Source organism: Scyliorhinus canicula, chromosome 3 (assembly GCF_902713615.1).
Source record: "Scyliorhinus canicula chromosome 3, sScyCan1.1, whole genome shotgun sequence".
Lineage (NCBI taxonomy): Eukaryota > Metazoa > Chordata > Chondrichthyes > Carcharhiniformes > Scyliorhinidae > Scyliorhinus > Scyliorhinus canicula.
Window position 1 is genome coordinate 109,946,807 of NC_052148.1, and position 15,357 is coordinate 109,962,163.

Sequence of the window (15,357 nt, forward strand, 5' to 3'; positions counted from 1 at the left end):
AGTGCGTCTTGAGATGGGCCAAGAAGGAGCGGAGCAGCAGGTGGAAGAATGCTGAAATCCGCATTTACCAGGACTGGAGTGCAGAGCTGGCCAAGAAGAGGGCAGGATTCAATCGGGCCAAGGCGGTTCTCCACAGAAAGGGGGTGAAGTTTGGGCTGTTGCAGCCCGCGCGACTGTGGGTCACATATAAGGACCGTCACCACTATTTTGATACGCCGGATGAGGCGTGGACCTTTATCAAAAATGAGACGCTGGACTCAAATTAGTGGTCTGTAGCATGTTTTGGGGGATGTTGTGGAGTGGGAGAGGGTGATATGTGTTTTTGTTTCTGTGCGGGCGTTGATCTGGGAGGGGTTGTTCCCCGCGTTCGGTGGGGGGAGAAGGAGCCGGGAACCCTGGGCCTCTGGGGATGGGGGTGAGGTTGTAGGAGAATGGAGCTGTGCCATAGAGGGCAGGGTTCTGGTGAATGTATATGCCCCAAATTGGGACCATACAGGGTTCATGAAGCGGATACTTAGTCGGATCCCGGATTTGGAGGTGGGGAAACTAATTATGGGAGGGGGATTTCAACACAGTACTGGTCCCAGCAATGGATCGGTCTAGGTCGGATAAGCGGCTGGCTGCGGCCAAGGTCCTGAGGTGGTTTATGGATCAGATGGGGGGAGTGGAGCCGTGGAGGTTTGCTCAGCCAAGGGTGAGGGAGTTCTCCTTCTTTTCCCACGTGCAGAAGGCCTATTCACAGATAGACTTTTTCGTGGTGAGCAGGGCACTGATCCCGAGTAGAGGGGACGGAGTACTCGGCCATCGCGATTTCGGATCACGCCCTGCACTGGGTGAAGCTGGAGTTGGGAGAAGAGAGGGGCCAGCGCCCCTTGTGGCGCTTGGACGTGGGATTGTTGGCGGATGAGGAGGTCTGTGGGCGGATCCGGGGGTGTATACAGTGGTATATGGAGGCCAATGACAATGGGGATATCTCGGTGAGTGTGGTCTGGGAGGCACTGAAGGCGGTGGTTAGAGGGGAGCTGATCTCCATCAGGGCTCACAGAGAGATACTTAGGGTGGATAGGAGATATGCGGAATCCCCCAAGGGGGGGCTGTTGAAGGAGCACCGGAGCCTCCAAACGGAGTTTGACTTGTTGACGACGGGGAAAGCTGAGGCCCAGTGGAGGAAGGTACAAAGTGCAGCGTATGAATATGGGGAGAAGGCGAGTCGGATGTTGGCGCATCAGCTGCGGAAGAAGGAGGCGGCTAGGGAAATTGGGGGAATCGGGGACAAGGGAGGGAATACGGTGCGGAGTCCAGTCAGAATAAATGAGGTCTTTAGGGACTTTTATGAGAACTTGTACAAATCAGAGCCCCCGCGGGGCGGGGGGGATGCGCCGGTTTCTGGACCAATTGAGGTTTCCGAGGGTGAAGGAGGAGCAGGTAGAGGGCTTGGGGGCCCCGATTGGGATGGAGGAGCTGGTTAAGGGGTTGGGGAGTATGCAGGTGGGCAAGGCCCCAGGATCGGATGGGTTCCCGATTGAATTTTATAGGAAGTTTTCGGAACTGTTGGCTCTGTTGCTGTTGAGACCTTTTAACGAGGCGAGAGAAAAAAGAAGTCTTCCCCCGACGATGTTGAGAGCTCTGATCTCGCTTATTCTTAAGCGGGACAAAGACCCGCTGCAGTGTGGCTCGTATAGGCTGATTTCACTCCTTAATGTGAATGCCAAGTTGTTGGCGAAGGTCCTGGCCACTAGGATTGAGGATTATGTCCCGGGAGTGATACATGAGGATCAGAAGGGATTTGTGAAGGGCAGGCAGTTGAATGCAAATGTCCGGAGGTTTCTGAATGTGATCATGATGCCCTCGGAGGAGGGGGGGGGGGGGGGGGGAGGGGGGGAGAAGAGAAGAGAGATGCAGAGGTGGAGGTGGCATTGGACGCAGAGAAGGCCTTTGACCGGGTGGAGTGGGAGTACCTGTGGGAGGTGTTAGGTAGGTTTGGGTTTGGGGAGGGTTTCATAGGGTGGGTTAAATTGTTATACCAGGCCCTGGTGGCGAGTGTATCGACGAACCAGTTGAGATTAGAGTATGTTAGACTATATCGTTGAACGAGGCAGGGGTGCCCTCTGTCCCCCCCCCCTGCTGTTTGCTTTGGCAATTGAGCCATTGGCCGTGGCCCTGAGGGAATCTAGAAGCTAGAGGGGTTTGGTCCGGGGGGTAGAAGAGCACCGTGTCTCACTATATGCGGATGATTTGCTTTTATATATTACAGATCCGGTAGAGGAGATGGGGGAGGTTATGCAGACCCTTGGGGAGTTTGGGGTAGAAACTTAATGTTGGGAAGAGCGAGCTCTTTGTGGTGCATGCCCGGGTCCAGGAAAAGAGGTTGGAGGAGCTGGCGCTCAAGGTGACGGAGAGGAGTTTTCGGTATTTGGGTATTCAGGTGGCCAAGAGTTGGGGGGTCTTGCATAGGCTCAATCTGGCACGGCTGGTGGACCAGATGGAGGAGGACTTTAAGAGGTGGGACATGCTTCCGCTCTCCCTAGTGGGTAGGGTGCAGTCTGTCAAGATGACGGTCCTCCCTAGGTTTGTGTTTGTGTTTGAGTGCCTGCCCATCCTCATCCCTAAGGCCTTTTTCAAGCGAGTGAGCAAGAGTATCATTGGATTTGTGTGGGCCAAGCGCTGCCGAATCTGTGAAGCTACTACTGGGCAGCAAACGTGTCGATGATTCAGAAGTGGATGATGGAGGGAGAGGGGGCGGCATGGAAAAGACTAGAGGCGGCGTCTTGTGTAGGTACTAGCCTGGGGGCACTGGTGATGGCACCGTTGCCGCTTCCGCCGACACGGTATACCACGAGCCCGGTGGTGACGGCGACGCTGAAGATTTGAGGGCAATGGAGGCGGCACAGGGGGGAGACGGGGCCTCAGTTTGGTCGCCGATATGGAATAATCATAGGTTTTCCCCGGGCAGGATAGATGGTAAGAAGCTGGCACCAGGCGGGAATTAGAAGGCTGGGGGATCTATTCATTGACGGGACTTTTGCCAGCTTAAAGGCACTGGAGGAGAAATTCGGGTTACCCCCGGGAAATGCCTTCAGGTACATGCAGGTTCGGGCGTTTGTCAGGAAGCAGGTAGGAGAATTCCCATTGCTGCCTGCCCGAAGGATACAGGACAGGGTGATTTCGGGTGTGTGGGTTGGAGAGGGTAAGATCTCGGAGATATACCAGGAGCTGCAGGAGGCGGAGGAAGCCTCGGTGGAGGAGTTGAAGGGCAAATGGGAGGAGGAGCTGGATGAGGGCCTGTGGGCTGACGCCCTGGGCAGGGTCAATTCCTCCTCATCTTGTGCCAGGCACAGCCTGATCCAGTTTAAAGTGTTACACAGGGCGCATATGACAGGGGCGAGGATGAGTAAGTTTTATGGGTTGGAGGACAGATGTGTGAGGTGTTCGGGGAGCCTAGCAAACCACACCCATATGTTTTGGGCGTGCCAGGCGCTTGAGGAGTTCTGGAAGGGCTTTGCAAAAGTCATGTCCAAGGTCTTGGACACTCGGGTAAAACCGAGTTGGGGGATAGCGATATTTGGGGTACCGGAGGATCCGGGAGTGCAGGAGTCGAAAGAGGCCAGAGTTCTGGCCTTTGCCTCCTTGGTAGCACGGAGAAGGCTCGTGTTATTGTGGAGGGACGCGAAGGCCCCAAGTGTGGAGGCTTGGATCAATGACATGGCGGGGTTTCTTAGGTTGAAAAAAATAAACTTTGCCTTGCGAGGGTCCTTGCAGGGGTTCTCCGGGCGGTGGCAACCGTTCCTTGACTTTCTCGCGGAACGGTAGGTCGAGGTCAACAGCAGCAGCAACCGGGGGGGAGGGGGGGGGCTGGGGCTGATTTATTTTCCTTTTTGAAAGGGGCGCTTGCCCTATTTTGTTTTGAGTTGGGTGTTAATTTGTTAAACTGTTTATCGTTTAGAGGGTTAAATTGTTCTGTTTGGTTGGCATGTTGCCCTTTTCTCTTTGTATTACTTTCCTTTTTGGAGTGTTCTGTAAAACTTTTTGAATAAATACATTTTTTTTTAAAAGAGGTGGGGCACGTGGCGAAGATGAACATTCTGCTGAGGTTCTTGTTCATATTCCAGACACACCCGATCTTTATACTGAAGGCCTTTTTTCAAAAACTGGACACAATTATTTTGGTCTTTGTATGGACAGGGAAGATGCCAAGGATTAAGAGGGCCCTGTTGCAGAGGCAGCAGAGAGGGTTGGCATTGCCGAACCTGCTCCATTCCGATTGGGTGGCGAATGTGGAGAAGGTGAAGCGATGGTGGGAAAGAGAGGGGATAGAATGGAGGAGGAATCCAGTAGGGGGTCCAGTTTAAGGGCTATGGTGATGGCAGCATTGCCAATGGGGCCGAGCAGATACTCAAGGAGCCCAGTGGTGCAGTCCGTGGTGAAGATCTGGAACCAGCTGAGGAGGCATTTTAAGATAGATAGGATGATGGCATTAACGGTGTGTGAAAACCACGGTTTCGTGCCGGGGCAGGGTATTATTGGCATGTATAAGAAGTGGGGCTGGTTAAGGTGAGGGATTTGTATCTGGAAGAAGGGGTTGCTAGTATAGATGAATTGAAGGAGAGGGTAGAGCTCCCGAGAGGAAGAGAGCTTAAGTACCTGCAGGTAAGGGACTTCACATGTAAGGTTTGGAAAATGTTCCCCAGGTTGCCGAGGTACACCTTCTGGAGTGACTGCTGCTTCCAGATGTTGATGGGGAGGGCAGGATTGGAGACATATACAGGTGGCTGGAGAACAGGGAGGTGAAGATTAAGGTTCTCCTTAAGGACCTTAAGGAAAAGGGGAGCTGGGAGGGGAGATAAACTGGAGAGTATGGAGTGAGGTGCTACATAGGGTAAATGCGACCTCCATGTGCAAGGATGAACCTGATACAGTTCAAGGTGATACACAGGGTACATATGACTCGGGCAAGAATGACTGAGTTCTTTCATGGGGTGGCAGACGTGTGTGAGAAGTGTGGGCAGGATCGGTGAATCACGCACATATGTTCTGGGGCTGTGTTTGAGGAGCTGTTCGTCACAGGGGAAGTGGGGGGAATGGGTGAGGGCGAAAAAGGGGAAAAATTTGTACAAACTGTATAGATGTGTGCTGGGAAGTTTGTTCCCAAACTGTTTATGTTGTAACTTTTCATATACGTTTGGAATAAAATACAAATACATTAAAAAAAGGATACCTTGCAAATCTTCAAAGTGAGTTCTAAAGACCTGCACCACAGAGACGAGATCTTCAGGCAGAACAACACTCTCAATGGTGGCCATCATCTGGATGCAAAGAGCACTGTCAAGGCCAGAGCCAGCAACAATGCCACTGCAAGCTGGGCCCCATCCTAGCCAACTCCAGACGCCACAATCAAACAAGGATTTTCTACAATTTATCTCAGTTCTTCTTCGCAAAACACCAATCAGGATTCTCCAGGGAACATAGTGCAGGACATATATCCCAAAAGACAAAAAGGAAATATGCACCAGGAGAAGATAAAGGATTACAAGATGAGCAGAACCAGTTTGTGAAAACGCAACCGCTCCCACACTTGCATCACCTGACCCTCCCTCCATATTCCCGTTTCTCAGATTTAGCTCTGATAAGCTAATTTATTTATTTCATGGCTTTAATCAATTCACCTTGAGTAGGGATTTTACTGTAAATTTTACTTCTATGGTCTTTTTCATTTAACTACCTTCTCTCTTGCTGTACTCAACGGAAACCCTAACATGATTTGAAGAGAATAAAAAGTAATCACACAAATATGCCCTATTGTGACCACGTTGACTGACTCCACTTTCCAGATCTGTAGCCTTCTGCATATAATATTTCTGGTTCTACCAAAATTTCAACCAGTGATTTCCAAGCTCCCACCACCCTCTTGTGGAAAAATAAATTGCCCTCAAATCCTTTTCTCTCATGGAATATGGTTTAAAATACAGTAAGCCTTCAGGACACGACTGTACTACCAGCCTAGACGTGAAACTAGTGAGAAGTCAATATTCATACACATGGTTTAAGAACAAATCTGTAGGGAGGGCATTCAGTCGGGACCGGCAACTGAACGTGGAGCAATTATTGGAGGAACAATTTAAAATTTGGGATGCACAATGCTAGAATTACCAGAGTGCAGATACCACAGAGGGTATGGGGCTGGAGCAGATTACAGAGATAGGGAAGGGCAAGGCCATGGAAACATTTGAAAACAAGAATGGGTGTTATAGAATCAAAAGACATACATGCTAATACAGGGGCAACAGATGACTGGGATTTGCTGGAAGTTAAGATACAAGCAGTAGAAATTTGGGTGACCAAATTTACAGAAGGGATGATGACCAGGCATGCATTGGAATAGTCAAGTTTAGAGGTAACAAAGGCATGAATAGGTTACAGTGGCAGATGAACTGCAAGAGTGAGAAGATTTGCAAGGTATCCTTTTTTTAATGTATTTGTATTTTATTCCAAACGTATATGAAAAGTTACAACACAAACAGTTTGGGAACAAACTTCCCAGCACACAACTATACAGTTTGTACAAATTTTTCCCCTTTTTCGCCCTCACCCATTCCCCCCCCTCCCCTGTGACAAACAGCTCCTCAAACACAGTCCCGAACACAGCCCCAGAAGATATGTGCGCGATTCACCGATCCTGCCCACACTTCTCACACACGTCTGTGATGTTTTGGAGGTGGAAGCTGTCAATGGTATAGGCTTGGAGGTTCACCTTAAAGTCAAATGTGACACCAGGGTTGTGAACTGGCTGGCTTGAGCTCAGAATTTTAGGGAAAGGGATGGAGATGATAACTAGGGATTAGAAACGATGGTTTTGGTCTTATTAATATTTAATTGTATTAAATTTCTGCTCATCCGGTATGGGCTATTGGATAAGCCTGATAAGAATGGACGAATCGAGAGAGCGGACGATGAAATAAAACTGGATGTTGTCAGTATATATGTGGGAACTAATATTGAATTGAATGATGTACATGTAGATAAGAAATAGGAAGGAACCAAGAACAGATCCTTATGGGACACCAGAGAAAATAATTTGGAGCAGGAAGAGATGCCAGTAGAGGAGATTTTTTTTTCTGGCTATGGTTAAATAACAATGGAACTAGGTGAGAGCAGTCCCACCCAACTGGATGACAGTGGAAAGGTATTGGAGGATGGAGTGGTCAACAATGTCAAAGGTTGGAGATGGGTTGAGAAGAATGAAGAGGGAAAGTTTACTGTGAAAAGCTGCTTTCGCACTGTGCCCTCAGCACTGTGGCAAGGCGGAAATCTGATAGGAGGGATTCAACAAGGAGTTCTAGGAGAGCTGTGAATGATTAGGAGGCGGCAACATGATTAAGCACTTTGGAGAGGAAAGGTCGGAAATGAAACAATAGTTTGCGGATATGTGGGGGTTGAGGCCAAAGATTGACTCTTTTTGAGGCAGTGATGATGGTAAATTTAAAGGAGAAAGGAACAACACCTGAAGAGAGTACAATTTAATATCAGCTAACATGGGGTCCAGGAAGGGGAAGTTAGGAGATCAGCAGTTTAAAGGGAATAAGATTGAGGGAACAGGAGGTGGGTCTTGTGGAAATGAGAGCGTAAGAGTCAGGAGTGAAACCAGAGAAATATGCAAATGTGGACCAGGGCGGGGGTGGGATTAGAGGAAGTTTAGCCAGGTGGGCAAGTAGGAGGGCAGGATGTGGCAGAGGAAGGCAATCAATGGTCTTGATCTCGGTGTTAAAGGAGCGCATGAGCTCCCACACTTATTGGTTTTGGATGTTTTATAGTATAGTAAATGTGAGTTATCTTTGCATTTAAAAATGATTCTGGGATAGTGAGCAATTTTAATGGGTGAGGGAAGAACTGTGTTTGAGTGGCACAACCAGATCTAACAGTGAATGGCTAAGACAATTCTGCATCTCAAGGGACTTAAGGGAATAGAAACAAGGATATACGAGGGAACCTTCAGGGTGACAGTCACGGTTTTATTGGGGGTTAATGCATCGAAAGTGGAGGCGAGGGTGTGCCTTAGCAAATTAGCAGTTCCAGAAATGTTGTGTCGAAGAGTGCCAAAGCCAGGCAGTTGGGATTGTCAAAGTACAGTGGAGGAGGAGTGTGGGTGGTGAGTGTTACAAGGAAGTGATGTTCTTTGCCTAATTGTAATTGCTGGTCAAGGGGTAGTTGTGAACATATGTTGGGTATTTTACATGGAGTAAACACAGAGGAGAGATCATGAATTGAGATCAGTGAAATCAGAAGTCCTTTGGTACAGAAGCTGAAGGAGGAAACATGGGATGTTTCCTGCTGTGGCAGCCAGAAAGCATGCCACATCTTCTGGCCCGACCTCATTAAATGTGCATCTAACTGTTTCACACCGTGTTCAGTGGTGCCGCAGGCATGCATGGCATGTAATCTGCCGTCGTGTCTGGATACCATATTGAAAAGGCACCAATGTCACTGACCCACTATTGAAAGTAAATGGACATCTTGAAAATGAAGATCGATCTCCAGCACACTGGGACTTGGAGATGAACCTCCAGAGAATGAAGATGGATCTCCAGGAACATTCTGAGGCTGAAAGATGGACCCCTTGCAGGACACCTGACGCAAGAGTGAGGTGACTGGCGGGTGACCCGGCATCTTGAACTCTGGAGACAGTCTTGGGCATTGTTTAAATAAGTCCTGACAGCTGCACATCATGTTAGCTGCACGTGATGTAATACAAATGTTTCCTGTGACATCGCAGAATCTGGCACTGGCCTTTAACAGGATGGAAATGAAGTTCATGCCATCTTCTGGCATGTTTTCTGGCCTACTATGATGAGCACCAGTGGAAAATCCCACTGTCAATTCACACTGTTGTGAAACTATTTAAAAAAAAAATTAATTAAAATTTTCACATTTTCACAAAAAAGAAAACAATAACAGAAAATTCTAAGAACAAAAAAAACAGAACCCCCCCCCCCCCCCATAAATACAAAAGAGAAACAATAAATTAACGCCCGTCATTGGCAAAAAAAAATATTCAACCCAAAACAAAAAGACAACCCAACCCCCCTCCCTGGGTTGCTGCTGCTGCTGACCTTTTGTTTCTACCGTTCTGCCAGATCTAGGAATGGTTGCCACCTCCTGAAAAACCCCTGCACTGACCCCCTTAGGGCAAATTTCACCCTCTCCAATTTAATAAACACCGCCATATCGTTGACCCAGGCCTCCACGCTTGGGGGCCTCGCATCCTTCCACTGACGAAGAATCCTCCGCCGGGCTACTAGGGACGCAAAGGCCAGAACACCGGCCTCTTTCATCTCCTGCACTCCCTGCTCCACTGCAACCCCAAATATTGAGAGTCCCCAGCCTGGATTGACCCTGGATCCTACCACCCTCAATACCGTCCTTGCTACACCCTTCCAAAATTCCCCCAGTGCTCGGCATGCCCAGAACATGTGGACATGGTTTGATGGGCTCTCTGAGCACCTAATACACCTGTCCTCGGTCCCAAAAAACCGGCTCATCCTTGTCCTGGTCATATGAGCCCTATGCAGTACCTTAAACTGTATGAAGCTAAGCCTCGCACACGAAGAGGAGTCCACCCTTTCTAGAGCATCTGCCCACGTCCCCTCCTCGATCTCCTCACCTAGCTCTTCCTCCCATTTATCTTTCAGCTCCTCCACCGAGGCCTCGTCTACCTCCTGCATCACCTGGTACACTTCCGAGATCCTCCCACTTCCATACCGAGAGCACCCTGTCCTGGACCCGACGGCAGCAGGGGGAACCCCGCCACCTGACAAACACCCTTACTTGCATGTACCTAAAGGTGTTCCCCAGAGGGAGCCTGAACTTCCCTTCCAGCTCACCCAGGCTCGCAAACTTCCCATCTATGAACAGGTCCCCCAGCCTCCTGACCCCTGCCCTTTGGCAACTCAGGAACCCGCCATCAATTCTCCCCGGAACAAACCGGTGGTTCCCCCATATCGGGGACCCCATCGAGGACGCCACCTCCCCCCGTGCCGCCTCCATTGCCCTCAAATCTTGAGGGTAGCTGCCACCACCGGGCTCGTGGTATACTTCGTCGGAGGGAGCGGCAGCGGCGCCGTTGCAAGCGCTTCCAGGCTCGTACCCACAGGATGCCATCTCCAGCCTCTTCCATGCCGCCCCCTCCCCGTCCATTACCCACTTACGCACCATCGCTGCATTGGCAGCCCAATAATACCCACAGAGGTTGGGCAATGCCAGCCCCCCCCCCCATCCCTGCCCTGCTCCAAGAACACCCATCTCACCCTTGGAGTCCCGTGTGCAAAAACCCCGTAATGCTCCTGTTAACCCGCCTGAAAAAGGCCTTCGGGATAAGGATGGGGAGGCACTGGAACAGGAATAGAAACCTCGGGAGCACCGTCATCTTGACTGACTGCACCCTACCCGCCAAAGACAGCGGTAGCATGTCCCACCTCTTAAACTCCTGCTCCATTTGCTCCACCAGCCTTGTGAGGTTTAGCTTATGCAAGGCTCCCCAGCTCCTGGCCACCTGAACCCCCAAGTACCTGAAGCTCCTCTCTGCCCTTTTCAGTGGGAGCCTCCCAATCCCCCCCTCCTGGTCCCCCGGGTGTACCACAAACAGCTCGCTTTTGTGAAACTGCTATTTTGCCCTCCCACTGTAAGTCTCCTATTGGGACTGCTCTCAAACACACTGGCAGGGGCTTGGGAGAATTCTGCACATAGTTGCAAATCAGGTTGGTGTACTCCAGGGGAATTCCAGGTGGTGGTGTTCCCAAGCATCTAGAGCCCTTGACCGTCCAGATGGCAGAGATTGCAGGTTTGAAAGATGCTGTGAAATACTTAACATGGTCCTGTAACACATCTTACATGTATGTTAGAATAGTGTGGGAACCAATTAAGCAGGCTAGTGTTGAGCTCCAAGCATTGTTGTGCTTTTAAATAATAAAAAATGTTTCATAGTCATCATTAGCCTTTTCATTCCAGACATCCTATCTGCCGTGTGGGATTTGAACCGAGATCCCCAGACCCTTACCCTGGGTCTTGAGCCCCATGACAATCCCACTGCCTTCCCCGTAGCTGCAGGCATTCAGCAACTTTAAAGATATTTCAGGAGCTGAGGGTTGCTGGCTAGGCCAGCATTTTCTTTTTTTCCCCTTATTGCTTGAGTGGAAAGATAGTATAGTGGTTAGCACAATTGCTTCACAGCTCTAGGGTCCCAGGTTCGATTCCTGGCTGGGTCACTGTCTGTGCAGAGTCTGTACGTCCTCCCAGTGTGTGCGTGGGTTTTCTCCGGGAGCTCCGGTTTCCTCCCACAGTCAAAAGATGTGCGGGTTATGTGGCTTGGCCATGCTAAATTGCCCTTAGTGTCCAAAAAGGCTAAGTGGGGGTTGCTGGGATAGGGTAGATACGTGGGCTTGAGTGGGTTGCTCTTTGTAAGGGCCGGTGCAGACTCGATGGACTGAATGACCTCCTTCTGCACTGTAAATTCTATGATAGGTTGCAGATGAGCTACCTTGCTAATGTACTGCTGTCCATGTGGTGCAGATACAAACACACTGCAGTTAGGGTGTTCAAGGATTTTGACCCAGGAAGTGAAGGAATGGCAATATAGTTCCAAGTCAAGATGCTGTGCAGCTGGGAAGGAAACTTGCAGGTTGAGCTGTTCAAATGCATCTGCTATCCTTTTTCTTCTAGGTGATGAGATCATGGGTTAGCAAGGTGCTGTCAAAGGACATGAATAGCTGCAGTACATCTTTTAGATGGTACACACTACAAACACTATGAACCACTGGCAGAGGGAGTCAATGTCTAAAGTGGGGCATTTAAGTGAGTTTCTTTGTCCTGGTGTCCAGCCTTGAGTGATGTTGGAGCCACACTCATCCAGGCAAGGGGTGAGTATTCCATCACATCACACTTGTGGACATATTTTGGGGAGATGGAGTGAGTTATTTTCCATCAGGTTCTCAGCCTCTTAGCTGCTCGTGTAACCAAAGTATTCTGGTCAATAGTTATTCCCCAGCACCAGGTTGTTGACAGTGGGGAATGCAGCAAAGGTAATCTTATTGAATGTCAAGGTATGGTTGTTAGATTTTCTATTGCCAGAGATGACCATTGCCTGGCTCTTATGCAGCATGTCACTGCTCACTGAAAGGTTCAAGTCTTGCTGCATATATTATAGACACAGATCATTTCAGTACGAGGAGTTGTAAATGGTATTGAATACCAGCAGCAAACATTCTTAGTACCCTCAGAAATTGAGATCACTAATTCTCATTGTGTGCAACAGTATTCAATCCCTCCAAACTTAGTGTGTGCCTGTGTCTAATTGGATATATGGCTAATAAATGACCGATAAAACATTTCGTCCATTGTTTTTTCCAACCCACCAACCATTTCATACCCTCCTTTTCTAAGTTTCACAGATGCTCCATTCCTTTGTCATAATTCTTCTTCACATACAGGTCAAGACAGCGACCATTGGGAGTCTATTTTACCCTGGTTTGCTTCACAATCTTGTCCAAACATGTCCTTACTCAAGATTTTCCATGGATACTTTTCAACAGGAATCGTCTCTTGGGATGTGAGCATCAGGGACAAGTCTAACATTTACTGCTCATCCTAACTGCCCAAAGGAAAGGGAATGATGATGATTAAGAAGTCTGGAATTGTTTGCTCCTCTTTACAGGGAGTCACAGTGTAGTGACACTTTTCATATTATGACCAAAGTATTGAGCTTACGAAAAGATTCACATGGCACAAAGTAAAGTCAAGACAGTCTGGTGTACAATAATGTATGAGTAATCGTCTTTATCATTATCTCATAACAGTAATGACGAACACAAAGAGTGTAACTTTATTTTGAAATTGCATAGTAAACATTGTAAAATCAAAAGTTAAAAAATGCAGATTAAGGATTGACCACACAACACAGAAACATGCCTGTCAAAAAGTTCAACTTTAAATTAAATGCACAAATCATAGTAATGCTCGAGTTGCAAATATGCAATGCACTGAAAGAGAACCTAGTATGTATAATTCTATAAAAACGTATTTCTGCTGCCACTAGCTAAAATAGCACACCTATTCTAAATAGTGTCGAAGGCAAATCTGTATCCAATTTCACAAAAAGCCTTTTTCTGCAGTCAGTAAATCAACTCCGCCCTTTGTACTGTAGCATGCTTCAACCAACATGTTGTTAGAGACAGTCACTCTAGTCAGCAACTTCGAAAACAATTAAAGGATTTAATGATGGTTACCATGAATGAAGGATTAAATGCTGTTTGAGTCATTTGTAATATTTTCAGTTACATGTTGTTGCTTAATGTATCAAAGAGCATAGTTCAATTAATTTAGATCACATTCAAGATACATCACACACCTGATTGGTAATTTTATGCGCACACTGTTTTAGGCTGAAATAAATTGAAAATTTGTTACAAAATCTTCAAGACAGGCAAAGTGGATCTTTGTATGAGTGAGTAACTGTCATCAAGGCGTAAGCTTTTTTTTAAACCAAGGTATGGAAAAGCATCTGTTTCATCCTTTTTTTAAACATATTACTGCAATGGTATAGAGATGCAAACATATAAATTGTTATATGTATACCACTTGGGCTTATGAAAATCATGTGAAACTTGCATGCATGCAATGGTTCAAATCTGTTTAAAATTGCACAAAGTAATGTTCAGCTCTTAAACTAACCACAACATTGAGCTTTCCATTGCAACAGCACCTCAAACTGTGGAACTAATTCAGATCTTGCTTTTGACAGTAAAGTTTGATGTTAATCGTCACAGCTCATTTGCTAGCTTAAATTCAGCTGAGTGGCAACCAGTGAATCTGATTTATTTAGTATTGATATAAAAATAGTAAGCAGCTTTACAGAAGTAAATTTTAAGCAGATGACACTACTGGAATGGCAAATCTCTATCCTTAGTTCTTTAAAATACCAATCTTATATTGTGTTTGTACATAATTCAATTCTATACCAGAATATGAAAGCAGGGAACAAACAACAGATTTGAGATCAGTAATTCAGTGTCAGACCAATTCCAACTCTTTTTACATGCAATGCATGTATGCTGTGTGTCTTTCTAATTTGCAAATGATTTGCCATATTAACAAAAGTAGGGCAAATTCACTATATATTCAACTTTCAATAACATATTTCAGATCTACAGGTGCATTTAGTAGATTAGAAGAGGCTCCACTGACGAGATGGCATCACAAGTCAGTTGGAACAATTTAAATACATTGGATGTATATCCATCTAATCTGGAATGCCATTATCAATGCCAAAATATAGTAAATATATTGAAGTTACCATATATTTACTAATGAGACTGGCTTGGAGTTAGATGACAGCAGTAGGTTCTTACAATTTGCATATGGTTAACCAGTATCTACTTGCATACATTGCAGTCACAAAAAATGCTTCACATCAAACAAGCACAATAAATCTCTCCGTAAATAGGTTGATAGTTGATATAGTACTACTTTAAACCAGATGGAATTACCCAATGTAGATAAAATGTTCTGATGAGGGAAGTTTATCAAATAGATCACTACCTTCTGAATGACAAAATATAGTAGTGTTGGGACTAGAGCCATTCATTAGAAAAGTGGATTTATTTTTATTATAAAACAGGGTTATATATGTTATTTTGTCAGTAAAAAATGAAAATTCAGGCCATAGACTATTCAGAAACCAAGGTATTAAAAGTACTATGATGTATTGCAGCTTATACTCTGTGGACCAATAAATACTGGTCAGACTTAACCAATCTATATAAAGGGGCAACAATTCTAGCAAAAGGCTAATTTCAAGAAAACATTTTCAACCATAAATTTAATTAACTTATTCAAACAGAACAAGACAGTGATGAAGGTCAATAAATATTCATTCATGCACTTCGGGCTCCACCATTTTCTAAAGTAAAGGGGAAAAAGATTATTAATAATAACATACAAACAAACAAGACTTGTATGATAATTATGAGTTAAATACCTGTCAAATTTAACATTATCTAGTTCAGTCACAAGAATTGCTGATGTTCTTTTTCCCCCAACACAAACCCCCTTCATTTCAAACCACAAAATGCTTCTACATTAATAACACTGCATAACACAGCATTACCTAGCTGGAGGAGTGTTCTTCTGGCAAATGATAGCTCCCAATCAGCTCATAAGCTGATCCAAATGGCAGCACCAGTGAACAGCAGAGGGCCAATGACGACCTATTCTTCCGATTTGATAACACTGAAGTTGAAGCTACTATAACAGGAAATAACTGCCAAATTCAGGGTAAATAGATGTTAAAAAATGGAAGAAGAAAGTTTTATA

The 15,357-nt window shown here is 46.4% G+C and overlaps 1 protein-coding gene across 8 annotated transcripts in view; it reads right to left on the reverse strand.

The window, feature by feature from the left end:
* Positions 1-12,792: 12,792 nt before the first annotated feature.
* The window catches only part of pcm1 (pericentriolar material 1), a 263,929-nt gene continuing 261,364 nt past the window's right edge, over positions 12,793-15,357 (reverse strand). For all 8 annotated transcript variants that reach the window (XM_038791084.1, XM_038791089.1, XM_038791083.1 and 5 more), the window contains one exon: positions 12,793-14,944. In XM_038791084.1, coding sequence (XP_038647012.1) covers positions 14,919-14,944 — 26 coding nt within the window. In that variant the 3' untranslated portion in view covers positions 12,793-14,918. The remainder of the gene's footprint in view (positions 14,945-15,357) is intronic.